Genomic DNA, 26,972 nt, shown 5'->3' with positions numbered 1-26,972 from the left:
ACAATTAGTTTTTTTTTTGGTTATTTGGTGGTCCATTTGTACAAATTATGGGCAGAAACAGTAGGCTTGAAACTTTGGCTGTAGCTGTGTGAACTTTGAACAGAACAGTAATACATGTTTAAATTTGCATTCCATAGAAAGATGAAGAGAGAAGCAGAGTTGATCCAGGCCGGCCATGTAGATAGTAAACTTCAGGAAACTTGGAATGATATTTCAGCGTAAGTATGAAAAATGTGAATCAATAAGACAATGATCATTTTATGATCCAGCAGTAATACTTGTCAGATCTTTAAGTATTTTATTGATGAAAATTTTCTATGTGAAATAAAGTTGTTTATTAAGTTTGCATCTTGATCTTTTTTGTCTGTTTTTGTTAGAAAGAAGAGGCATGAGGAGGAGGAGGCTGAAATGAGAAGGCGTGCAACAGAAAGTGCTTATCAGGGTATGAACCATTGATGAATTTTCATTTCTGTGCTATCAATTGTGCAACGATGATATATCTAAATGAGAGAAATATTAAATATCCCATGCATGTTTAAAACAGACTTTTTCCATTTTAAGTTCCAATAGCCATAAACTCATTAATTTATGCAATCTGCTCAAGATACAAAATTACAAACCACATTTCAAGATTTTCTACCCCAGATTTCAATATTTCCAAATAATTTATATAACCAAAATAACAATAGGTATACATATTTACATTTTATAATATAGTGTGGCAGATGAAAGTTATGGAAATATGGCATCATGTTGAAATAGGATGAACAACAAGACCACACCTCAGGTTTCAGCCAGAGAAGAGCAAAAGCATTTATTGACATGCTGTCAGGCTTGATATAGACAAGCAGGTGACCTGGCGTCATGACATCTAGAGTACAAACAACCTCATGACATTCACATTAAGTAGGCCAGGGCTTCTCTGTAGACCTACGGGTGCTGCTGAGTCACTCTGCCTCATGGCTGTAGTGGCGAGTTGCCAGTAGATAGGAGCCTGTTGTGTCTCGCTATCAAGAGTTTGGAGCTGTTAGTGCTGGTTCTGCCCACTCCCCACAGTGTACCGCTACAATAGCATATAAATGTTAGTGGAAATTTCATCTATTGCCTTTATTGATGTTTTCATTTAACATTTGATGTGTATGGCTTTAGTTAATTATGATGATAGGATAGAGATACTTGAGGTGTCCTCATCAAAATTAAAAAAGTTAAGAGGAGATCAAGCTACTGCATTTTTAGCATACATATACACCAGTTGTTAAGAAAAATTGGAGGTAAATGTCTTCATTAAACCATGGGTTAGATTATAGGATATTTTTGTAAAATTTCATAACAACATGAAATTTGACCATTCTGGTCACACTCTGAGGGATGGACATGATTGCATTGGAGAGAATGCGAGGGAGATTTACTAGGATGTTGCCTGGCCACATTAAGAGGACAAACTGAATCAATCAGTTTTTTTTTCCATGGAGCAGAGAAGGTTGAGGGGGGACCTTATGGAGGAATACAAAATTAGGAGGGTTATCAATTAGATAGCAGCAAACCTTTCCCTGTAACAGAGGTATTTAAAGCTCAAGGACCTAGGTTTAAGAGTAAAGGGTAAGCAATTTAGAGAGGATCTAAGCAAGAACTTGTATCACCTGGAGGGTGTTTGGAATCTGCAATGCATTAGCTGAGTGGATGGTGGAGCAAGGTTCTCTCTCAGCATTTATTTAGATAAAAATTTGAACTACTAGTGCTGAGATAGCGACAAACCAGATGCTGGCAAATGGCATTAGTATATATTGTTACTTGATAGTTGGCTGGGCAGCCTACTTCTCTACTGTATAACTCTGAAACTAAATTTCAGATGAAATATAGTGATGTGGAAAAGTCAATTCAGGAAAAAAAAAAATTTAATGGAAGCTCTTATGTTCTGGTGAGCAATTTTCTAATTGGTGATAGATGTGCCTCTTTGAAATAAGAAAACCAAATCAGAATGCCATTATGATAGGATGATTTTGTCAAGTAGGTTTAAATCTTAACAGTTTTTTTCAATTCTGAGGGTCACCATGTCTGATGTACAATTTGTATGATAGACACGAGTTGTGCAACTATAAATGTGAATGTTTTGTGGATGTTAGAGTAAATTTGCTTTGGGAGAGTTGCCACAGCCCAGGGATAATGACTAACATCTTGTCACTGGCACAGTTCAGCATTTGGTGCAATTAACAACTGAAACTTAGTGGGTTCTAAATAATTTGAGGTTTAATAATTATTTCACATTCTTTTTGAATTGATACTTAAAGTTTAGAATTTTTTTTGCGTGTGTGGTAATTTCATTCATTGGCCATTTGTTCTATTCTGTGCCTTGGGAGCTGAAATGTTAAGATGTAGAACATCATGTGGGTAGACGATAGATAATATCTTCAGTTTATTTAAGTGTGATGTTAGAAGTATGAAGCAACTTTGAGGTGGACAAACAATAATATAACTATTACTTTATTTTCTTTTTAACCAATGTTTTCTGTTGAATCTGCTAATTTTAAAAAATCATCAAAATTTTGCTTTGATTGTTGCAGCCCGTCAGGCAGCAAAAAATGCCCCCAAGAGACTGACTAATTTGACCATCCGGTCTCCAATGGAATCAAGTTCTCCTGGAATCGACTACTCTGTGACAGATGGACCACAACCCACAGAGGACAGCCATGCTAGTGTATGTATGGGACCACCTTCCCCTTTTGTAACGCTTTTTTTTAGTTTACTGTAGCTTCTAATGTATTAAGAAAAATTGTGTGAGCTATAAAACTGGGGATGGAGGAAGGTGCAGGGAGTTAAAGCCTGTTGATTCTTTGACAGAGACCTTTTGTTAAAATTAAAGTGATTTGGCTGTTTGATTATTCACATAATTATGTGATAAAAACATTTATTGGATAAATATGGAAAGGAGGAAAATATATAGGGCTTGTGGAGTGCCCAGGGGCACAGTAACTTGCTCTGACAAGCATTTGGCACAGGCACATGCATTCTGGGCCAAATATGTCCTCTGGTACCTATAGTTCTATTTCTGTTTTATCCATGTTTATCATTTTCAAAATTTTAAAATTGAATGGTATTTCCTGTCAGGAAAATGAAGTATGTGTTGGGGGTTGTATGCAAATATTTAAGGATCTTGCAGAGAAAAGGCTAGATTTGGGACTGGCTAAACTGGAAGATGGATAATTTGAGGGATGCATTGATTGCACTTGAGTAGATAATGGATTAGAGAAGGAAGACATAGAGACTGAATATATGGCAGGACAGTTTTTGTTATGACTTTAGGAACGGTGGTGGCTGAATGGTCAGGAGAATAGCAACATTGTAGATAAACAGGTTAACCACGTAATTTCACATGTTAGCTGAAAACCCAAATACAAGATAAATCCACCATCTGAATTAACAGTAGGAATAAAAGTTATAGACCATGATAAAGTCCTAGATCTTGTTTATTGTTACTAAACAGCCTAGATTTGCCACCGAGAGAGCAATATATCTCAGAGTGCAGCCAATGTCATACCTAAAAATGTGAAAGAGAACTTAAAGTTTCAAGATGTTGAATCTTGTCAGTTGGCAATCTGGACCTAGTGCATGACTTATAGATCCATTGACTCCACTGGGGATTGAAGAATAAAAAGAGAAAGAAAAGATGCATCACCTTTTTTTTTACTCTTGTTTAATAATGTGTTTGTTTACCTCTAGTTTAATTTCTGCATATTTTAATTTTTTTAAATTTCCTTCACTTTGAATAACTTTTATATTCCTTAGTAATAGAGACTTATAAAATGTCTGAAGAATCACTTATACCTTTCTCAGTCATCAAACCACTTGGTCCTAACTCCCACTCCTTAGCCTTGTCACTGTCAAAGCAAGTTAAAGCTCTTTAACTGCTGGACAGAGATGGCATTGATTGATTGCATCTGACTACTTAACTGCAGGCATTATGGGGTGCATTAGCTATGTTTCTGCTCAGTAATGACTAGCTCAGCAAGGTTGGTTCAATAAAGTAACAATACTAGAAGTACTCTGCGAAGGTGGCAGAATTTATGTAGAGAGGAAAACTAAATTAACATTTCAGGTTAATGACTCCTGATTAGCATTCTGAAACATAAACTTCATTTCTTCCTCCATAGATGCTCTCAGGCCACCATATCATTATTATTTCAGATTTGAAGTTTTTACATGTATCTTGCAGCCTGTGAAAATTTAAGCCAGTGTTTCTCAGTCTTTCTTTCTACTCATATACCACTTTATGTAATTCCTATGCCATAAGTGCTCTGTGATTAGTAGGGGATTGCTTAAGGTGGTATTGTAAGTGGGAAGGGAAGGTTGAGAATCACTGCTCTAGACCCAATTATTACTGAAATATTTTGCTTGAGAAAAATTGTCATTGGCCCATTTCCTTTGGAGTTATGAAACTGTGCTCATAATGAGTCAATTAGGCATGATTAAAACAGTGGTTTTCAAATTTTTACTTTCCACCCACATTACCACCTTAAGCACTCCCTGACTGATCACAGAGCATCTATGGCATAGGCAATACTTAAAGTGGTATGTGAGTGGAAAGAAAAAGGTTGAGAACCACTGATTTAAGCTATTAAAATGCATGTTTCTTTCTAACTTAATTGGCAAAATTTGAATGGTGACCTACTGCTTCTAGTTTATATATAAACTCCTATTCTATCTTGTTGTCCATTGGCCCGTTTTGCTTGCTGATGTGCATTTGGTTTCAGGTGTTTCTAATTCACTGATTTTCAGCTTCTCATTGTTTTCAAATCTCACCAGAGTTAACCTCTGATATTCCCTCCCAAATCTCAGTATTTTTCTGATCAGCCTTTTGCTTGGCTCTGAAAAGCTCTGGAATTCTCTCCTTCAGTCATATACCTTTCCACATTTTGATTGAGCTTCCTGACATGGCCTATGGCTTTTTATTCCTTTTATTTAACTGCAAAGTACCTTTGGCTATTTTACTATGTTAAAGGTGATAAACAAATGAAAGGTGGTGATTTATCTGTTGGGTCTGCATAGGCTCGTGCATTTACAAGGTGATATATAGTTTTGGGATCTGAGAGCTCGTATCATTATAAAATTGCTTTTTGTATTGGAAACTGAAAAAAGCATAATTGTTAAAACAAAAAATGCTGAAATTCTCAGCAGGAACACTCATGCCAGATGAAGGGACTTTGAACTGAAATATTCCTTTCTATAAATGATGCCTGACCTCTGAATGCTTGCAAGATTTTTGACTTTTATTTCAAAAATTCAATATAATAACTAGAAAAATCTAGGTAGGTAATTTGCTATTAACCAGGAAACCTTTGCATTTTGTGAGCTTCCAATCTAAATTTCCCTTTGATGACAATTAAAGCTGTAGTGTACTGGTCCTGTCTTAAAGATTTATGTGTAAGCATGTGCTTACTTAAAAGGGTATGTAAGAGTTTGTCTTTTCCCTTGTACAGTTGGTGTCGATGAACATTGGAAGTGCTCCGACTATTCCAGTGATCTCAGCCCCTGAGACTCCTGGGCCTGCTGTTACCTCCACTAATCTTGAAACTCCTTTGACTCCTGTTTTGGAGGATTCGCCCCAGAAAAAGTTTTTGGGGCAGAAGGCCACGCCTCCACCCTCTCCACTGCTATCTGAGCTCCTGAAAAAAGGGAGTCTCCTGCCTACCAGTCCTAGGCTTGTAAGTAACCAGCAGGCTTTTATTTAAAGGAACCTAACTGAAAGGCAAAGGCCCATAGTATAGGAAAACACAGACTGAAAGAGGATTGAATAAAATATATAGTAATGGGTATAAAAACATGTTGATTGAAAGGTAAGGAGGTACATTATTTCAAAGTTCAGGGTGATTGTATGACATAGTTACTCCCTGTTAAAACATATTTGATGAACATCCTGTGGGTCATGCATTTTCGGTCTTTTTTATTACCAGAGCACAAATATTATTTTGTATATTGATTATGGCTTACACTCAAATATAGAAATCGTGTATTTTCACAGTCTGCCTTACAAAATTGTTTATTTTTCATTGAGATTGATGCCTTTTATTTAATAATAGCAGACATTATCTGTCTTTTGCACCTCTTGATGTTTCAGGCCAGTGATGTTGATCTCCAAGTGAATTCTGCACTTGTTACTAGTCCCAATGTTCATGTTGAAATGGGAACAGGTGTGTCAACCCTGCATGTACCAGAGCTGCAACCATCTTGTACCAGCGTACCAGTATCTCCAACACCTACAGGTAATGCTTACCGTTATTTCTCTCCATTTCAATGCTATTTCACATTAGAACCGTGGCAGATTTGTTACTTCAGCTCTGGAATCATTTGTTTCATATGTTTTTACATCAGTGAACTTGTGGCTTAATCCTAATGTTTGTACTTTAAAAATATGATATTGTCTGAACAATTGATACTTGTTGGAAAAACAATGCACTCCATAATGTTTAGGACAAAGATGCATTTTTTCCCCTTTATTTGCCCCCTGTGCTCCACAGTTTCAAATCTGTAATCAAACAATTCACTTGTGATTAAAGTGCACATTCCAGATTTTATTTAAAGTTATTTGTATACATTTAGGTTTGACCATATAGCACTCTTTCTACATCGTTCCCCCATTTCAGGTACCATAATGTATGGGATAGTTGGCTTCACAGATGTTTTTGATTACTCAAATAGGTTTAATTGCTTCTTTGGTGCAGGTGTAAGAGGGCTCAGCTTGTTTCTAAATTTTTGATCACCTTTGGAGTCTGGTTGCCATTTTTCAATATGAGGACCAGAATTGTGCCAGTGAAAGTCATAGAAGCCATTGAAGCTGATAAATAAAAATAAAACAGTAAGAGATACAACCCAAACTTTAGAATTGCCAAAATCAACTGTTTGGAACATCATTAAGAATAAAGATTGTACTGGTGAGCTCAGTAATCTCAACTTGGAAGCCAAGGAAGATCTCCACTACCAATGACTGAAGAATTCTCATCATAACAAAGAAAAATCTCCAAACACCTGTCTTGACAGATCAGAAAATCTCTTCATGAGTGGATGTGTCAATGACTACTGTCCGCAGAAGACTTCATTAACAGAAATACAGAGGCGACGTTGAAAGATGCAAACTATTAGCCACAGAACAAGCATGGCCAGATTGCAATTTGCTATGAAAGAGTCTGTAGAATTCTGTGATTATAAGAGAAAAGTGTGGAGGCATAAAGGAACTGCCCAAGGTCCAAAGCATACCACCTCATCTGTAAAACAAGCTTGAGGGGATGTTATGGCATGGGCATATATGGCTGGCACAGGTACTGGTGCACCTATTATCACTGATGATGTAAACTGCTGATGGCAGTCGCAAAATGAATTCTAGGTGGAAAAAACCTCCTTACCTGCTCAAGTTCGAGAAAATGCCTCTAAACTCATTCGACAGTGCTTCATTCAACAGCAGGACATACTGCTAAAGTAACAAAGGAGTTTTTCAAAGCTAAACACTGAAAATTTATTTTTTGAATAGCCAAGTCAGTCACCCACTCTAAATCCAATTGAGCATGCCTTCCATATGCTGATATGAAAACTGATATGTATCCCCCAAACCAAGCAGGAGCTGAAACTGGCTGCAATACAAGCCTGGCAGAGCATCACCAGAGAAGATGCTCAGCACCTGGTGATGTCTATGAATCATAGACTTCAAGCAGTCATTGCATGCAAAGGATATTCAACAAGCTACAGGTACACGATCCTTTCCGGAACCCTTAGGGGACAGTGTGTTCTGAATTTTGGATATTTTGGAAAGCTAGATTTAAGGCCACCCGAATTGTGCTGCCGTATCCACCCCCACCCCCCTCCAGTCGCCCTGCCATGTCCCCCCCACCTCCCTCGCCTGCCCGACTCTCGCTACCGCCTCTCTCCCCACTTGCTGGATTTTGGAGCTTTCCAGATTTTAGATGTCCAGATAAAGGATTGTGTACCTGTACTAAACATGACTAATATACATACCATTGCTCTGTCCCAAATATTATGGTTCCCTGAAGTGAGAGGACTATGTGCTGTAAGTTCTGCATGCTCAAACCAAAATGTATACAAATAACCTTAAATAAAATCTGGAATGTGCACTTTAATCACGTGAATTGTTTAATTACAAATTTAAAACTGGAGCACAGGGAAAAATAAAAGAAAAAAAGTGTTTGTGTCAAACATTATGGAGGGCACTATAACTGTAGCTATAGGTGAGATTGAAGCTGATTTATATTGATAGGGAGCCCTTTTTATGTAACATAATATTAACAGTAATTGCTTTCCAGTGCTCACTAATTTTTAGATACCTTGAATAAATTTAGAGAAAAGGGATAATACTGGATGTTGTCAGATTGAGGAATAAGAAACATTGATTATAATTTAAGGTAATTTTTAAAATTGTTAGTAATGTTATGATTTTCTCTTCTTCTGCATCTCTATTTCTCCTCTTCACCACCTTTTCATTCCATCTTTCTTTATGATTAAGTACTGTATTATTGAAATTTCTTGCTTACATAAGCAACAGTCTCTGAATCAAGGTGTGTCCATTTTTGTCCATTTTTCTTGATATTTGCCTCTGTGCTCATCTTTATCATTGCTGTAGATCATTTGATGTTCTGTGCCATACATTAATTCAGATTAATTAGCATTTAAATGTAGATACTAAACATGCAGGTGACATTCAGCTTTCAAACATATTACAGTTGCAAACATATTCAACTGTACTTTGTCCTTTTTTGTCCAAATCAGTCTGGTTACTATATATTTACTCCAGCAATAAAATCCTAAACTTTCCTGTCACAGCAAAATCAGCACTCCTGATTTTTAAAATATTTCCTGAATTTCAAATGGTGGATATCACAGCAAGAATCACATAAAATTGGAAGGTGCCAGAATTTTTTTCATGTTTTCACAAATAGCATGAATGGGTTAGTAGTGTAAAGCCTAGAAATTTGTTTCTTGAGTTTTTAGCATCACTTGGGATATTCAACCCCAGGCTTTTTTGTCAGGATGTTCTAACGGTAGAAATAAAATTCTGGTGTGAAAATTCACGCTGTGATTTTATCAATAGTGCTGTGCCCAATTTTCATATTTCAGCATAATTTTTAAACGTCGGATCTGAAAATCAAAGACCAGACTTGGTCTCATACAGCTCATCCTGGGCCTTCCTTGCACTTTCAGTAACATTTCTGCAAAAGAAAATATTCTACTTGTCTCAACATATCATTCTTAATGGATGATATCAAGATGGAATTCAAGCTTCAGAGACATACGGGTAACCATAGGGAACACATGAGAAACAAGACCACATACAGGTCCTCCACCTGTGTTTATACTTCTGTGAGGACCTTCTTCCAGAATTTTATGCAGACCACATTTCAACAATATATGATCCCTTTGAGATATGTGACTTCACACAGACTCGCTTTTATACTAAGATTTCCCTCACAGTTGGAATTCAAGGCTGTCATTACTCTGTTTCCTTGCCAATGGACCATTCCAGAGTGCTGCTACTGATATATACCACATCTTGTAGTTTGTTGCTCATTGTTGTATTTGAGAGGTCAGTCAAGAAGATCAGATTTCTTCCACATTTCCTTCAGGCTGGGTATGGCAATTTGCTCTCTTTGCAACCTCTCCAAAGATGCAGGTGGTCAAAGGATTGTAGCCATACATAATTCCCTGGCAGACTTCCACCAGAACTGTCTAGCTATAACCCCAGATAGTTTCTGAGGCTTTTCTGTAGGTAATCATCTTTGAAAACTTACAATCATGTTTCTTTTTCTCTCTACTGACCATCATTACTCCCACCATCCATTCTCCAAGAAGCAACACTTTTCAAGCATTGGAATATTTTTTGCCTGTCCTCTGAGGATTGGCTTCTGAGGCAGCTGCATGATGTTGAAGTTACAACTTAATGCATGTTCAAGTGGAAAGCAGTGGATTGTTATACCAGGAAATAAAATCACACTGTTTAATTGGAAGATCACATTCCTAATAGCACTTTTTTAAAAAAAACATTGTTCACTCAGAACACAATTATGTTTTCAGAATTGGAAGTGTGCATAAGAATCTTGTGCTTTTTCCAAAACTGCATTAAGTAGGAAAATTTCATAACCTTGTATTGCTGAGGTGTAATCAATGAGGCAAATGTCAGTTGATATGTTCACAAGCACCCACAAACAGAATTAATTAAATAATCTGAATTTTTAGTCATTTAGATCGAAGGTAAATTTTGGCAGTGGTTGGGTATATCTTTCCCTGTGATTCTAAAAATATTTTGCTGGTCTAAGGTGCTTCTATGTCAGGAACAATGAAAAAACACAAAATTAAACATGCTGGAAATTTGAAAAAAAAAACAGATGCTGGAAGTACTTTGCAGGTCTGGCAACATCTGTGGAGATCACAACAGTTTACATTGTCTCAGAATACTGAGAAATCAAATGTGCTTTAAGTTGGAAGAAAGGGAATATGTGGCGAGAAATAGGATGTGTGTGATAAGAGTGGAGACCAAGAAAGGTTAAATGTCACATGGTGATGGTTTGTTAATTTTCTTTAATGAATATTCTCATTGCTTCTCAGCTATTCTTTCTTTGCAACTTAAAACATATTTAGTTTCTACATTTCCTTAGCTCAGATGCTTGCCACCATTTTAGCTGTTCTAGATATTGTTTGTATTGGCTTGTATGGTTTTATAAGACTCAGGGTTGAGAGAACAGTTATGTGGAGGCCTGTTTAACTTGGAGAAGAGGTTTAGCAGAGGTCTTCAACATAATCATTTTGATTGAGGAAGTAAAGACAAACTGTTTCCACTTGCAGAAAATCAGTATTGAAGGAAACATTAAAATAGATAGATTAGAGAAGAGATGAAGAAAAATGTTTTATTGCAAATTGTTATGATTTGAGAAGCATTCTCATGTTGGTGGATTTAATCACAATACTCTCGTGGGAAGTAAATATATATTTTGAAGGAAGAAAATTGCAGGTCTTTTCGAAATGGACAAGGCAGTGAAACTCTGAGAGCACAGGTTTGAATCCAATTAATTACTTCATTGGGTACTATACCTGTTTCAGGTCTTTTGCACATAGTTTTCCCTGTATCAAGAATAACCTCTTTTGATATCTCATTACCTTCCAATAAAAAGTACAGCCATGTGCACTCACATGGGTCCCAGTTATGCCTGCCATTTTGTCAGCCTTGTGGAACAGTCTTTGCACAAAATGATTGTAACTAGAAACCGTCACAACCTCAGTACAATGTTCCAGGAATTATTGCGGCAGGATTCTTGTCTCAAACCTTTTCAGCTGTCAAATTTGGTCTGGCAACGTGTCTATGAAGCACATTAATACTTTCAGGAAGTCAAAAGATAGTGCAGTAGACATCTTGTTACGATCTGTCGCTACAACTTAAAAGAGCTGGAGGACAAAGCAGTCAGCTGGTGTGTTCCCAACATCCAAATCTGTTTTCATCCAATTTATCACTAGCGCGACAGCAATTTATGGTTAGATCTATTTTGAACGCGAGATTAATAAATACATCAGAAGACCAAAAGTTGAAAGTTTCCCTTCTTATCTTGCATTGGATATTTACCAATGATATTTGCTAGCTGGTTGAAATGCTCTACATAATATTTGGTGTCCTTGTGTTCAGGTATTACTTATCTTCAGTACGTGTTTGAATGTTATCCAACTGAAATAATCTTCAGGAAGTAGTTTTAACTTTGGAAAAAATAATCCTGTACCCCACCTCTTCCTTCACCATTCTTTTTCTACCTCGCCCCCCCCCCCCCCCCCTCCCCCAGACCCAGTGTGCTCTTGATCATGTTGAAATAGGTGCTTATAGCCTTCTTATTGAACAGGCTGATAGATGTAAATCAGTCACTGTTTAGGCCTGTCAAACATCACATTTTCATTTTTTTTTTAAATCCTGAAATCATTGTGGTTTTCTTCATTTTTCAAAGTTGTCAATAATTACATCTTCTGTATTTTATTACAACTTGAATGATGTTTATTCACTTTCATTTTGTATAATTCTAGAAACTGGTATTTTGTTCACTGCCAAAAACTAGCTCACCTGGTTGCTCGGGTGAATAATAACATTGATAAAGAAATCTGTGTCATTTCTGAGTGGTTAGGGCGAGATGAAGTTGTTGCTATTTAAAACGGTATGACTCAAATTCTATGTATTGTCAAGATAGTTCAGTAAATTGCATGCAGTAGAACAGAAAGAGACCTTATTGCACTCATGTATGGAGCAGAGTTTAGGAAAGATTTAGGTGTGATAATTATTTAAGCTGTATTATGTTTCCATTGGAATCGTGACCACGTATATGTGTAATATGTAGTTTTGCATTCATACAACTTCATGATGCTGCAGAGCAAATGACATGCCTTTTCATGGATAAGTTATAGTGTAGGATAGGCAGCAGCAAATTTGCACACTGTAAATTCTTGCGAACAACAATGAGAGATGATCTGTTTGTCCAAGAGAACTGACTGGAGCTCAGTTTAACATCGCAACTGAAATATACTCTGACAGACTCTTGAGGTGGAGTTTTAACCAAGACTTTTGTATTCAATTCTCTGGAGTGGGAAATTTTTCCCAAGCTGTACCCCATACATGAGAGCAATTTAGAGAGTTCATTTCACAGTGGGTTCAGTTGTCATTCAACTCAATAATGTGTTGAACATAGTTCCTCTTGCCTACCTGCATGAGCCTTGACTCTTTCTTTGTGCACTTTATGTTAGGAGCCCCTACTCTGTCAAGGCTTTTGGAGGTCGGCCTCTCACAGTTCACATCACCTTTCGTTCCCTTCTCTACCATCAGCCGTGAGGCATCACCTCCAGTTAAACCTATGCAAATTCTAGCTGACCAGGTGTATTCAGCCACCACCGCAACTATGACGCAGAAGAGCAGCAGGACAGGTCTGTCACTGGGCAGTCTAAACAATCAATGCCAGATCTTTTAAAAAAAAATATATATTTCTATACAATCCTGTTCCTTTTAAAGATTGTCCCAAACATCTGCATTTGGATACAGAAGAGAAATACTTTAAAGCCATGGAATTTAATGCTGATTTGGATGAAAACCAATTACGTCACAACTTATCCTCTTAATTCTGATTTTCAATCAAAGCAGAGTGAAGTTTTCTTAATATTTTCCTAATTTTTATGTAAGATGGTTGTGGTGCTCTCCTTAGTAAATTTTCATGCATGTACTTTTTTGAAATATTGCATGTGCACAATGAGTTTTCTGCATTGGGAAGACCCGAAGAAATGAAAAATACACGATGATGTTGATGTTTTACTTTGGAAATTCATTGTGGCTAGGTACAAAATATTATAACGGTAATTGTTATTTTGGGTGGGATGTACTATCAGAAACAAGTCAAAGGAAGTTCCTGGTTCCAAAAGGGAACCTGGACCCTTTGCCCATGCAGTGTAATGACAATTAAATAACATCACTGCAAATTCTAGCTGGAATGTGAAACAAGTCTTAAATAAGACAAGATAAGATTTTGGAAAGGAGGATGGTTATATTCTAGAAGGTTTAGTGATGTTCATTAAGCGATGAAAAATGCTGAATAGAATTTGGATAACTCTCATAGTCTTAGTTCGATGAATCTTTTACATTTGTTTACTAAAGCAAATGAGCTTTAGTTTAATATCTTAACTGAAAGTCAGCACTTTGGATAGTTTCTTAATATCACAATGAGCTTTTAGCCATGATGTTTGTTTTCCAGTCTCTGGAGTTGGACTTGAACTTGCAGCTAGTAATTTCCATTTAATTTTGTTTCCTTGAGTGGGGAGGATTTGAACTTGGCATAGAAAAAATTAAGAGAAGGCAGATGAGTGTGAAACACTAAAGATAATCTGGTGATTGGGAAGGTGTAATAATGGCACTGAGTCATGAAGATTACAAGTAATAACAAAATTAAACTAAATTTATATATCTGGCCAGTCGCCACAAAACTTGCATTTTCCATCTCTTTAGGAAGCATCTATCTTTTTGAGTTTTTTGCATCTAATGTTTCAGTTTCAACACTAACCTTTTCCTTTTAATCTTATGCAATTGGAAAGGAGGGTAACTTAAAGAACTGATATCAACTCATTGTATTGTTGGGATATGCAGTGACAATAATGAGTCTTCCTATGTATTACTAAATTATTGATTTTTTTTTTAGATTGAATATAGTAAATGGTTGGACCTTGGAGATCATTGTAGAACAGAGACCGAGACATAGAGGTACATAGTTCCCTGGAAGTGGCAACACGGGTAGCTTCTGTAGTTTTCTGGCATTGGTAAAGGAACTGAGTGCATGAATTGGGACTTCATGTAACAACTGTACAAGATGTTGGTGACACCACATTTGGAGTTTTGTGTAGTTCTGGTTGAACAAGGAGGCATAAAAGATTCACAAAGATATGGCTGGGGCTGAAGTGCTTGAGTTCTGGGTAGAGTCTGGATAAGCTTGGATTTTTCCTTCTTGGAGTTTAGGGGGCTGAGGACCGACCTTGTGGAGAGATATAAAATAATGAGGGACATTGATAAGATGAATGGTCACAGTCTTTTTTCCAAGGTTAGGGGAATCTAAAACTAGAAGTCATAGGTTCAAGGTGAGATGAAAAAGATTTGAAAGGGATCTGAGGGGCATCTTTTTCTCACCGAGGATGGTAGATATGTGGAATGAGCTCTCAGTGAAAATGATAGAGGTGGGTACATTTGCAATGTTCAAAAGATATTTAGTTCGTTACATGCATAGGAAAGGTTAAAAGGGATATGGGCCAAATGCAGACAAGTAGGATTAGCTTCGGTAGATGACGTGGGCAAATTGGGCCAAAGGTCCTGTTTCTGTGCTGTAAAATTCAATGATTCCAAGTGTCCATTTTGATCTGGAAGTAGTGCAAACCTCAACACTAAATAGCACATCAAATAAAAGTTTTAGGCAGGATACCAATTGGCACGAGAACAAAATTTTTTGATTTAATTTGAGTTCAATGACCGTGTTTACATTGAGTCAATGTTATGGTGAAAATCCTGATGACCTGATGCTGGTTTGTGAACCCCTTAACTTTGCCCTTCCTTGAACAGGAGTACACTCAACATCTGCGTGGAGTATTAAAGTGGAACTGATACATGATTTCCAATACTCCACATATGGTCCTTCATATTGCTTTGGTATATGTTTCATTTCATTGCTTTTCTTTGATAGCAATGGAACTTCTGATTCTATTCAAGCATTTTTAACCTGGATTGCAGAATGATTTGTCCAGATGCTTAGTAAAAGAGCTATTAAATCATATATAGTTCCTGCCATATGGAGCTTCTTTCACTTGTGGTGGTATCATATAGTGTTAGAAAAACATTTTTTTGAATGTTGTTAAATTTAATGGAAGACCAAAAAATATTAAAATGAATGGATTTGTTGCTGGGAATTCACTGCAGAAAGATCATTGTGTTTTATATATAGGTGCAGTGAATTAAAAAGTAAGCAAATAGATATTAAATTTAGACAGTGCATTAGTTAGACAATAGTTAAGAGCTGGTCTTACTGGACATATCATTGGAGTGATGTTACAAGCTTTAAAAAAAAAAGGAATAAAGTAGAAATGAGTAAGAAAGGCTGAAGACGAGATTTAATGGAAATGTTCTTAGTTCCTGAGAAATTTTGAACACTTCAGCAGTCAACTCAGAAACAATGTGTGTAGTCAAAATAAAATTTTAAGAAACGTTAAACTGAGAATAAAATCAGGTGCTTTTGTTTAGGTGAAGAGGGGTAAGAAGGCAGCAAATTATTTGAATCTTTCTGAGACATACGATTCTTATCAGCTGAAGATATTACATCTATGTAAGATATTTATGATATCCTTTGTATACCCATTAATATTTTTCATTAAAATTCTGTCTGGGGATTGGAAAACAAACTTCTCTAAATATTTTTTAAAATGAACCCTTTAGTTAAAGGTATAAATCATTTCCATAGAAGTAGATTGGAATGGGGATAAATATTCTAATAGTTTCATTTATGGGCCAGTTCTGAAACTACATAAAGAGATAAAATTATCAAGTAGTCCTCCAACTTTATGGTAGCAGAAAAACACTTAAAATGTGACAAGATGATTAACATTAAAATTCTCATTGATATTTTTGACAGAAGTTAGTTTTTCATGATGTATAGATAAAAGTTTTTTTTTCACTTCACATGAAAAGGTTAAATGATTAACTGACAATAAAAGCTTGATACAACTTTGATTAATTAGTATTTGTGAAGAGAGAAACTAAGAATGTTTTTATTTCATTTTACAAGATCAGGGAGTTGGTGGTAAGGTCAGCCCTCATTACCTATCACTGTCCCCAATTACTTTTCATCTGAGTGGTTTGATGGGACATGGAGAGAAACCTGCATTTCTGTGGGTGTGAAATCATGTAAAAGCCTGGCTGTGTAAAGATGGGAGATTTCGTCCTCTGAAACGTATTAATGAGCCAGATGGATTTTTCGTTTTGTGAACATAATTATTTATGACCTTAATTATTATTAACCAAAGCAGATATTATGATTAGTATGGTCTTGTCCTGTGTTGTAATTTCTTGGAATAAGGAAAAGAATGTCTCACCTATTACCTTTAACAGGTAGAAATTGTCAAGTGCTCTCAGTAAATGGATGTATGTTAATGATCATTAGCTCTGAACATTTTTTAAAACAAAGGGACAGAATTCCAAATAAATGATAATATTGAATAAATAACTTCATGAGCATTTGTGGGTCTTGAAAGGTCAAAATCTTGTCCTGGTGGTGAAGGTAGAATTAGAGAGCTGGAAATTTTTTCTATTGTGAATAAGTTGTAGCTTATTTGTTGCATTCTAAGTTTCATAATAATAACTCTGCTTTCCATTGAAGTGTATCATCTATACTAGATATCATTTTCCTGTACTGGCACTGTTCTATTGAAAGGACACTTCCCACACACCAAAAGAAAGTACTTCCATAATGATAGAACTAAATAATCCTTATCACAACTGTTAGAAAACCTAAAAACTTGTAATTGTAGTTCAATAGCTTCAAAGATTATTTCCAATATTTCTGTTTCATTTTGGCCTGTTGCAACCTGTGTGTATATATTACACTATTGTTTTTTGGGACAATCTTTAACTGCATTAGAAAGAATTGCACAAAATTTGTTTTTAAAGATCACAATTTTTATTTTTTATTTTTATGGTAATTATATTTTAATATTAGTTGCCATTTTGTGACTTAATGATGACTTTCTGTTACTTTTTCAAGTAACCACCTCCTGGGATATGGTAACGTTGCACATTGAATTGTCAATATTCTGTGGTACAGACAATTAATTCCAGCATTCTCTATAAAAATTGTCTCTTAATATCAGTTGTTTAAGAGTAAAGTAGATGTCAAGCATCTCCATATTGGAAAAGGAAATCCCCTGAACTGCTCGAGATTTTGACAGGAAACTTTTGGGAGGATTTTAGATTTTTTTTGTCCGATCAAAATATGATATCAATGTTGCCCAATACAAGAAATCGCTAAAGTAGTAGTGGAAAAATTACTGTCTTGATAATACCCTATTAAAGTAAGGTAAACAACCTAGTAACTGAGCATCTGTTCAATTGCCAATTTTTTTAAAGGGTTAAAGATAGAAAGAAGAATTGAACATGTACATTAATTTCTATATACACTCATACCTCTGGTATCCAACACCCATGAGGATTGGTAAATGGCAGATAAGTAAATTTTCTGGTTGCTTGAGATGGTGTGGTGCGTGATTAGGAACTAACAGCTAGATGTGCCCATTTTAAAATTCCATATTTTTACCTTTTTATTTTTTGCAATTTTTTTGCCAGTTGCTTGATAACAGAGGCTTTACTGTAAAATGAAATACTCTGGGAGGCATTTACTCTCTTTATTAATAGCTGGGATGCCCCTGGGAGAATCTTGGATTAAATCTGTACACTTTCCAGTCAACTGCAAGCCTGTGTTGCTTTTAGGTAGGCAGTTCATTACTTGCAACATCAGGACTCAGTTGAGGTTATTACAAATTTTCCTTCACAGATAAATGACTAAACCAGGTGAGAATAAATAATAATTTTCGTATTGTTCAGAGTTCCATTGGGATTTTGATGCTAATTTTTCTAATTTGATGCTAATGGTAACATTAAATAATATCATGAAATGTCTGTTTTACAGGATATCCAATTGGAGTTGTAGTAAATAAGCAAAATTTTAGAGAATAATTGGTTTTTCTGGTGTTTATTTCTACAGTTGAAGAAACCACCATTTGTGTTCAGGTGGAGAGCTGCGTGGAGCAGCCAGCACTCTCGGTATCCGGAAATCTGTCCAGCTTCTCGGTGTTAATTGACTCTGGAGAAAGCAGGTGTCTGCCACCTGGCACTCTGCAGCTAGCAAGGCAAAGGGAGAATATTGTACATCACCGGTCGAAGCAACATGAAGGCAATGATAATACAGGAGTATCTGATTATACAGATGTACTTCATTTGGGAAACCCTGCTGATATCCTGGCAATCATTGAAGAAAAGGTAAACAGATTTTCATACTCCATTGCAATATTTTAATCCTTTGAGCCTCCTGTTTACTCTGTTTACTATGTAAGATAGGCAAGGTGTTTGGCTTCTAAACTACAGTAAAACCCCTGGTATCCAGAATTCAAGCAACTGGCAGCCTCAAGCAATTGGCAAAAAAAAAATCAAGGAAAACAAATTTAAAATATTAAAACCAATAACAATAAAATACAAGGTAAAAATACATAAATTTTAAATTGTAAAAATAAATGGAAGCAAATATTCAGTCAGCGGAGTGCCTTTGCCGTGCTTTGTTAGTGGCAGCTGTTTGAATAAAGTTGTATGAAGCGACTTTGCCGAGAATGAAGAGCCAGTTGATTCTGCGCACCATTGGGGTGACCCTCTTAAACCATCTCCATATCTCAGCTTAGTAAAATTGAGGGAGTGGGGGTTGATTATAATGTGACTGTTCGTCTTTCGGGTGGCTCTGTGGAGGGGGGTGAAACCTGTAGATGCGCGATGGTTAAATGTTTTCAAAGAATGTGACTGAAAATAAAATAAAATGCTTTAAGGTTTATATATTCATACAATTGAAGTTTGTTCAGTGTAAGTACAGTATAGTAATTTTCTTTTAAACTGTTTATTTTTAATGCAGGTGTTTTAGTTAGGCATCGTAAGAATAAGACTCATGCAACTGGAAAATACACTTATCTGGCATCTACAAATTCCCATAGGTGCCAGATACCTGGGGTTCTTCTTTGTACTTGTACTTTGTTCTCTATGTGATCTGAGAGAAACAGAAAAGGAGTTTAGCTTCTGCCATTGAATAGTACAGCAAAGTTACTTGACTCCGATTTGGCATCAAAATTGCATGCAGGATATTTCTGTCAACCTGCTTTAGGAATTACTAAATGTTGTAGGCTATTTGGAAGAACAATAGGAAGATGGGAATTGATTCATGAAATCAGTAGGATTTAGAAGCAGCTGATGGGTCATCTTTTTCTTTAGGTGGAGGAAACATCAGAGCTGATGAAATTTTCTACAGACGTAGGGGAGCATCTAGCAGCTACAGAGGGAAGCCCTAGCTCCCTATTTCAGACAGAGCATATGATAAAAGAGGAAACAGAAGAAATCCAGCAACAGGCTCATAAATCAGATCATCAATCCAGGAATGAGACTCAAATATTGGCTGGATTGGACTCTGCAGATAATTTAATTATCAATGAAATTAAGCAGGAATTGCCAGAGCACTTCAAGGAAGAGCAAGATCAGGAAGAAGATTCCAGTTCAGGACATGTGCAGCAGATGGGAAGCACAGGAAAAATGACAAATTTTCCAGGCGTGAAATCTGAGGTAAGATGGTGGAGTAAGTTTACAGCCAATTATATACCTTAATATTTTAATAAATATATTCTATGAATTGTATTGTAATGAATATCAAGTTAATGCTCGAGAAACTCAGCAGGTCAAAGAGCATATTTTGTGCAGCAAAGATAAAGATCTATAACTAACATTTTGGTTCGGAGCCCTTCATCAAGGGCTCACTGGTGTTTGACCTGCTGAGTTTCTCCAGCATTGTGTTTTCACTTCAGTGTTTTACTTAACATTGATTGCAAATGCTTTTGTGCTGATTAGAACTAGTGAAAAATGGTTTGCAATATTTAGGATAAGAAAAAAATATTGACTATTTCTCGGTCTCTCTTTAAGCACACTGAGTGATATATCTACCTTCAGATTTTGATACAAATTTGGAAATATGGAAATAATTGACACCCTTTTTGATGTGAATTGTCCAGTCCCAGAGCTTGAATTAAAAACATCCAGAGCATCAAGAAGACCATGTGGAGAAGAAAAGAGCATTAACATTTTAGTTCAGCCAATTTTTTTATCAGAACTATTTTCTGGATTGTCGGTTTTTATTTTCAGATTTCTGACACTTTTTTTCCCATTTTAACAATGAAAGAACAAAATCAAAATAATGTGTGACTTGATTGTGCCACTCTTGATCTACAAGCTAGCGTTTCTGAGGCTTGGAGGAACAGTCTAAATACTGGAGTTCGAGTAAAGCAGAGAATAGTGAGTTTAAAATGAGAGAAAAATTAAACAAAATCCAGGATGGCATTGAGCTATTCTCATTTCAAAATCTTTAATTCTTTGATTAAAGCATTTTTTTTCAAGGGAGGTCTTGGCTATTGAGCTTACCCTTGAAAATAGATACTGAAAATTAGATATTCTACTTTCATTGGTTCATTTTGTAAAGGTTGATTTCTGTCACTGTAGCCACTTGGACTGGAACATGCTTTGCCCAGGAGCACCATGCGAAGTAAAAGCACATCTGAGGAATCGTTACATCCCTTGCCACGGAGTATCGCACGAAGCAAAAGTACCTCTGAGGAAATTGGACACTTATCTCCCAGGAGCCTAACACAGTGCAAAAGTATTTCGAATGAAGTGGGACAATCTGAAATTGTAGGTTAGTGGAATAGAAAATAAATGGGACTAGTCAACCGTTAACCATCATTTATTTCAAATGGAACACCAACTTCGCACATTTAATCATTTTCCCCATTTGTAATAATACTTTATAAAATAGTAAAATTTAATAACAAATTAATTTAGTTTTTTCACTCCCCTTTTATGAATTCCTTTTGTGTTTAGTATTTGTGTGTGCAATTAGAGCAGTACAGTCAAGTTTGAATCTATCCCCAACCTATGTTCACTTTGACGTGCTTCCAAAATGTCCAGTGGACAGTGATCCATTAGTAATTATTCCTCCACTCAACTCCTGATATAGAGTTGCATGTGAATAGACAAGGTTCATTCTATGCACGTGAGAGACTAGTAGGAAATGAGAGGCATCAAAAGGGAAGTTATTCAGAGTGAGAACAAGTTCTGCCAGGCAGATGAGAGTGTTGTTGGAGGGAAACTGCTTCATTCTAGCCATTTTCTTGATATGTCTTAAGTTCTTTGTCCAGCCATATTTTCCTCTTGCTCACTTTCATGTGCCACTCATTCTTAATTAAAGCGAATTGTCAGGGTTTGTTCATATGAAATTTTATTAGTCCTATTATAAAGCATTTTTTCCATCCATGAAAAAGATAGGAGTTATTGCTCAGCACTGGTGAAATTGCAGATTGACACACATGAACCTACAAATGCAAATTAATGCCCTCTATTTCTGGGCAATGCATATTGGAAAACTCATTCACCAAAGATTCACAATAATAGAATTAATATTAGATATTAATTTGAAATGTTTCTTACTTGTAAATTTGTGATGTTTTGAACATGAATTTTCAAGTGGTGCAGAGATAGATGGTAATAACTTTTTCAGCTAATCCTGATTTTATGTTATGTTATTAATAATGGTTCAGTAATAATATTAACATTAATGTAAAGCTCTCATTTTGCTTTCAACTTCAGAAGCCACAAAGGAAGAGACTGGATTAGTTTTAAAGGGCCAAATCAAGGTACTGCGCACTTGACGTGATTGTGGATTGAATGAATCGATTCTTGTTGTCAGTTCAGCTAGGTTATACAAATTGTCGGCGAGAGAATGTCTTCATTAAATTATCTTTATAGAATTGCTGAACCTTAATGCTATTTCCTTCATTATTAAGCTCTTTTGTTTTCAGCTGGCATAATATACAACCAACTTTCAAATGAATATTGTAGAACATGAACAGCACTGCACAGAAACAAACCCTTCAATCAATCTAATTAATCCCATCTGCCTGCACAGTGTCTGTATCCCTCTATTTCCTACCTGTTCATGTGTCTGTGTAAATGCCTCTGAAACATTGCTATTGTATCTGTTTCCACCACCTCCCCAAGCTGTGCATTCAGGGTCAGGCAAGTTTTTTTTTATATATATACACTCCCTGCGTAAAATTTTTAAAAATGCCTTGCTCGTCTCCTTTAAACTTACCCCCTCCCTCACTTTAAAATTATATCCTTTGGTATTTGATATTTCTTACCTGGGGAAATACTCTGTTTACCATATCCATGCTTGCAACATGACAGAGAAAACAATCCAACCTCTTTAATTCACTCAACTTGAAATTGTCTGAAATTCTGCTGCCTTTGTCCTAAAATGCTCTGACTGATAGATTTATTTTACTTCATATATCCTTTGGCTAAGTGTTGTCCCATATTTTGGTTAAGTATTGTCTTTTCATTAACGTTACTGTCTTTGATTTTACATCTCTCGATAGTCTCAAAGCTCTTTACTACATGTGATAACTGTGTAATCTCTTAGAATTTGAGATGTAAAACACATTCAAATGTTAACTTTGTATAAGCTGTGTTTCTTACATGCTCACCTCTGACTTTATTTGGTCCACCACTGGCAGTTGTTCTTTCACATATCTTAAAATGGATTTGGAGACCAACAATACGACCTGCTGAGTTCCTGCAACAGATTATTTTTGTGCAGATATTAGTCTTTTTCAGGTGTAACTGAAAATCCTTTTTACTCTATTATATTGTGGATTATTATTGGACCTTTTCCCATTTTAATAATCTATATGTTTTAGAACAATCAAAATATGGAAAGAGATGGTAAAAGAACAGGAAGGCAATGGATAAATTAATAAAATGTTGTGATAATATTGAGTATTGTGTTGGCATTCATCATTCCACTGAAACTAATGTGTTCTTATGTTTTATAACTGCAGGAAATGCTTATTCCGAAAGATGAAGATGGAGCTAGTGAAGCTGCCAGTGTGGATGAGACCAGGGAAGAGGAACCAAATGAGGTGTATATGTCCGAAACTGATAATGAACCACCTGTCAGTGAGAGTGATGATGGATTCAGCGTTCACAATGCTCATTTGCAATCATCAGTCCTTGCTGATTCAATACCCAGCAGCCCTGCTTCCTCTCAGTTGTAAGTTTACAGGTTTTTTTGCCAACTTTTGCTAGGAGAGGTATTTATGCAGCTTAACATAATTGCACTAATATTTGGTTGAGCCTTGCATAGTCTAACTTTGGACATCATTATAAGTAGTTCTATTCTTGAGATGGCAATAGGGACTCATTGGCACAAGAGTAAGTTGAGTTCACTAGATGCTTTTAATCTCTGATTTTATAATTTGGGCAGTATATTAAATGGATGCATTTATGTTCCCATCTGGATACCATGAAGAAATCTTGTTCCCACTCTTCTATAAACATTAGATTCATCATCTTACTTTTATTTTCTTATGCTTTTGCCATGTTTATTTTATTGTGAAAAGCTGTAGTCATTGACGTCCATGATGGCTCGAAAAATTTTAATTTATTTTGAATGAGTGGCCAGTGAGAGCAGTGTATAATGTTCCAGTTTTTTTTTGGAAAAAAGTACATTTTATTGCTGAAATCAGAGTTCTTTAAGAGCTGAAAACTCAAGAGCAAGAGCATTATATAGCTGTAGTCTGAGAATCAGTGATGCAGAGTTATGAATTGGTTCGCATTGTTTTAAGCAATTAAATACAAACAATTGTGTTGGTACTTAACCAGATGCATTTTTACAAATCATGTTCTCAAAGGAAATAAATTAGCCAGTACCTGTTTAACTATGGGCTTCTCATTCACTCTGTAGTTCTCCACTGTTCCTGGAAATCTTCTATCTCTTAGGCTGCTATATCAATGTGTGTGTTATTTGCATTACTACTCACTAATTTAGATGTCTAATTTTGTTTACCTTTCTTACCATCCCCAGTTCAGTTTGTAGTGAAGACCAGGAAGCCATTCAAGCTCAAAAGATTTGGAAAAAGGCAATTATGCTAGTTTGGAGAGCAGCTGCTAATCACAGGTTAGTGCCATTGTGCAATGATATCTCTTATTTGAAGATGGGAATAATTGAAATCTGCTGGCAAAGAAGGCTAATAACAGTATGTGTGGTGTTTTTGCATTAAATTGGTCATTTATTCTCATTATTAAATATTGGGGATGAAAAAGGCAGCACACCAAGGTGTTAATGAATGATTCTCTGACTACATTGGAAAAAAGCGGCTTACGGCTTTGACTCCTGAGGATACCCAGAGCAAAAATAAAAGTGCCAGAGAAACGTAGCTGAATGAGAGGCATCCAAGGGAGGAAAGGGAATTGTTGATGATCTGGGTCAAAACTTCATCAGTGCTGATAGTGAAAAGGAATGATTGCTTTAAAAGGAGATACAGGCCAGTAGGTGGTAGGTGAAAGAGCAGGGATGAAGGATGCAGCCAGGTTCAGGAGAGGAGGGGTGGAGTTGGGTACAGAGGCAGATGGGTGAGAGGTGGAAGCGAAGGGCAAATGGACTGGGTTGGGTGGGTGAAAGCTGCTTAAGGGGAATGAGTGGGAATACAGACGCTACCAGTGCTGGAATTTGATAAATGGGAGCCAGTCAGAGAGAGATGAAAGGGAGGGATCTGATGAGTGAAATGTGTGGGTTATAGATAAATGGATCCAAGAAGGAAGGAGAATGAAAATAGATGAGGGAAAGCTGGAGGTGGCATTATGGGAAGGGATTAGAAGGAGAGAAAAATGAACACAGGAGGTCAGGTTACCTAAAATAGGAACATTCAATAAACATACCATTGGGTTATAAACTACCTAGGTGGAATGTAAGGTGCTGTTCCTAAACTGATTCTGATAAAAGATTTGTCTTGTTTTTTTCTAATCTTGAAATATTATTGAGTAAATAGCAATGTTGTTGTCTACCAGAACAGCTTGGCAAGCATTACACCTGGAGTGTTGTCAGAGCCCATTGACCTTCCTGTATCAAGTCCACTCAGCCATGAATTGATAACGTGTATAGTGAACTTCATTGGCTGAAGATTGGCTTCTGTAGTCATGAATCCTCAGGAGACAGGTCAACTTGCAACTTCTTGATTAAAATGTTGACAAATCTTTGAGCCACCACCACTGTGGGCTCTGCCATCACTCAAATGTCGATGTTGAACTTTGTTTATTGTCACGTACTGAGATACAGTGAGAATGTTAGGAGGAGCGTTCAAGTTTGGGAACTGCATGAAAAGTGTGTTGGCTAGCTGAACTTTTTTTGCAAGCAGTTCAGCTAGCTAGCTCATACAAATTGTACCTCTCTAATCCGGTGCTCTGTAATCCAGCAACTCCCGTGGTCCGGCACGTTTTGAATCTGCTGCCATTAGTTTGTGGATCTGCCACCCGGCCAGTGCCATTAGCTGCGCTAATGCGCAAAAATCTGTTTACACTGTAGCCAAGTGATTTGGTGATACAATCCTGTTAATTTCTTATATTCAGCTAAAATTTAGCCCTTCAGGATGTCATCATGATACATAGGAGGTTCCCTTAGGGGTCAATTTCTGTTTTCTGGCATTTTCTGTAGTCCTGCAATGGCCAGGTCCCAATGTCGCCGGATTAAAGAGGTACAACCTGTACATAGTAAAGCAGTAAAAACAGTACAGGGTGCAGCATTACAGAGAGAGATCAGTTTGAACAGAGCAAATGCAAAATTATTTCACATGTGAGGTTCATTAAGGAGTCTTATAATGGCAGGAAAGAAATTGTCCTTGAATTTGGTGGTGTGTGATCTCACACTCTGAAGTGCGCTCCCAACAGGAGGAGGATGAAGAGGTTGGATGAATCTTTTAATATTTTGGCTGTTTATTAGATGTGGATGGAGCTGTTGAGGTGGGTATGCTTTGTTAGATGGTCTGAACTGTGTTCACAACTTGCTGACTTGGGTGGAGCTGTTCCTGTACTATGCAACATTATTGTTTCAAATATATATTTTTATTTTTTTCAGATATGCTAATGTATTCCTTCAGCCAGTAACGGATGATATTGCCCCAGGATATCATAGCATTGTGCACAGGTCAGCTGAAACAACAAGCAAAGCAAATTCATAATAGTTCTGCGGTCTTTGTAAAGGGAATCTTGCCATTAGGGCTCCCCTTAAAATAGAAATAACTTTAGATGGTCCTGGCCAAATGTAATAATTTGAGTGTGGAATTTGTGTTAATAATGCTGCAGGAATAATTGTGATTCTAAATGTTTTGCTGCATTAAGTTAACTGAAATATGAAAGCACTTGAATTCTCCTGAATTTGTATGTTTATTAATAATAGAACCTTCCATGGTGATAATCATTAATTTAAGTAGATCCTCAAAAATATCATTAATAAAATGCAGATAAGTATAAACCTGCAGATGAAATTTGCGTGGCACTTAACAATAAAATGTAGATTGTGGTTGAAGAATGTCTCTAAAATTGCTCTAATGTGAACTTATTTTGTAGAAAATTATTTGTGTTGTAATCAATTTTTTTTCATTTAGCTTTGAGATGCATGTTCATTTCTCGGCCTTGTGAACTTCACACTCTCTGCTCCTTTGCACGAGGAAATGCAGAATGAAAGCCCAGAGTTTTAAATGAGTGAGCAAGGGATATGCTCAGGCAACTCTACAGAAACTAATCT

At 36.4% G+C, this 26,972-nt stretch overlaps 1 protein-coding gene across 12 annotated transcripts in view; it reads left to right on the top strand.

Moving 5' to 3' along the window:
- Window positions 1-26,972, top strand: part of brd8a (bromodomain containing 8a) — a 68,920-nt gene that overhangs the window by 6,118 nt on the left and 35,830 nt on the right. For 10 of the 12 annotated variants that reach the window (XR_011347150.1, XM_069905380.1, XM_069905381.1 and 7 more), the window contains exons 6-18: window positions 138-218; window positions 378-442; window positions 2,562-2,695; window positions 5,475-5,699; window positions 6,113-6,257; window positions 12,769-12,945; window positions 18,300-18,574; window positions 19,565-19,909; window positions 20,837-21,029; window positions 21,980-22,026; window positions 23,233-23,444; window positions 24,258-24,350; window positions 26,304-26,372. Coding sequence is in view for 11 of the 12 variants with exons in the window: in XM_069905380.1 (XP_069761481.1) it covers window positions 138-218; window positions 378-442; window positions 2,562-2,695; window positions 5,475-5,699; window positions 6,113-6,257; window positions 12,769-12,945; window positions 18,300-18,574; window positions 19,565-19,909; window positions 20,837-21,029; window positions 21,980-22,026; window positions 23,233-23,444; window positions 24,258-24,350; window positions 26,304-26,372 (2,061 nt within the window). In the remaining variant the exon portion in view is untranslated. The remainder of the gene's footprint in view (window positions 1-137; window positions 219-377; window positions 443-2,561; window positions 2,696-5,474; window positions 5,700-6,112; window positions 6,258-12,768; window positions 12,946-18,299; window positions 18,575-19,564; window positions 19,910-20,836; window positions 21,030-21,979; window positions 22,027-23,232; window positions 23,445-24,257; window positions 24,351-26,303; window positions 26,373-26,972) is intronic. The other 2 variants (XM_069905386.1, XM_069905384.1) reach the window with 2 other exon arrangements.

Source organism: Narcine bancroftii, chromosome 12 (assembly GCF_036971445.1).
Source record: "Narcine bancroftii isolate sNarBan1 chromosome 12, sNarBan1.hap1, whole genome shotgun sequence".
In the NCBI taxonomy this organism is placed as follows: domain Eukaryota; kingdom Metazoa; phylum Chordata; class Chondrichthyes; order Torpediniformes; family Narcinidae; genus Narcine; species Narcine bancroftii.
Note: the sequence above shows the minus strand (reverse complement) of the source record. Positions and strands in the feature narration are given on the sequence as shown.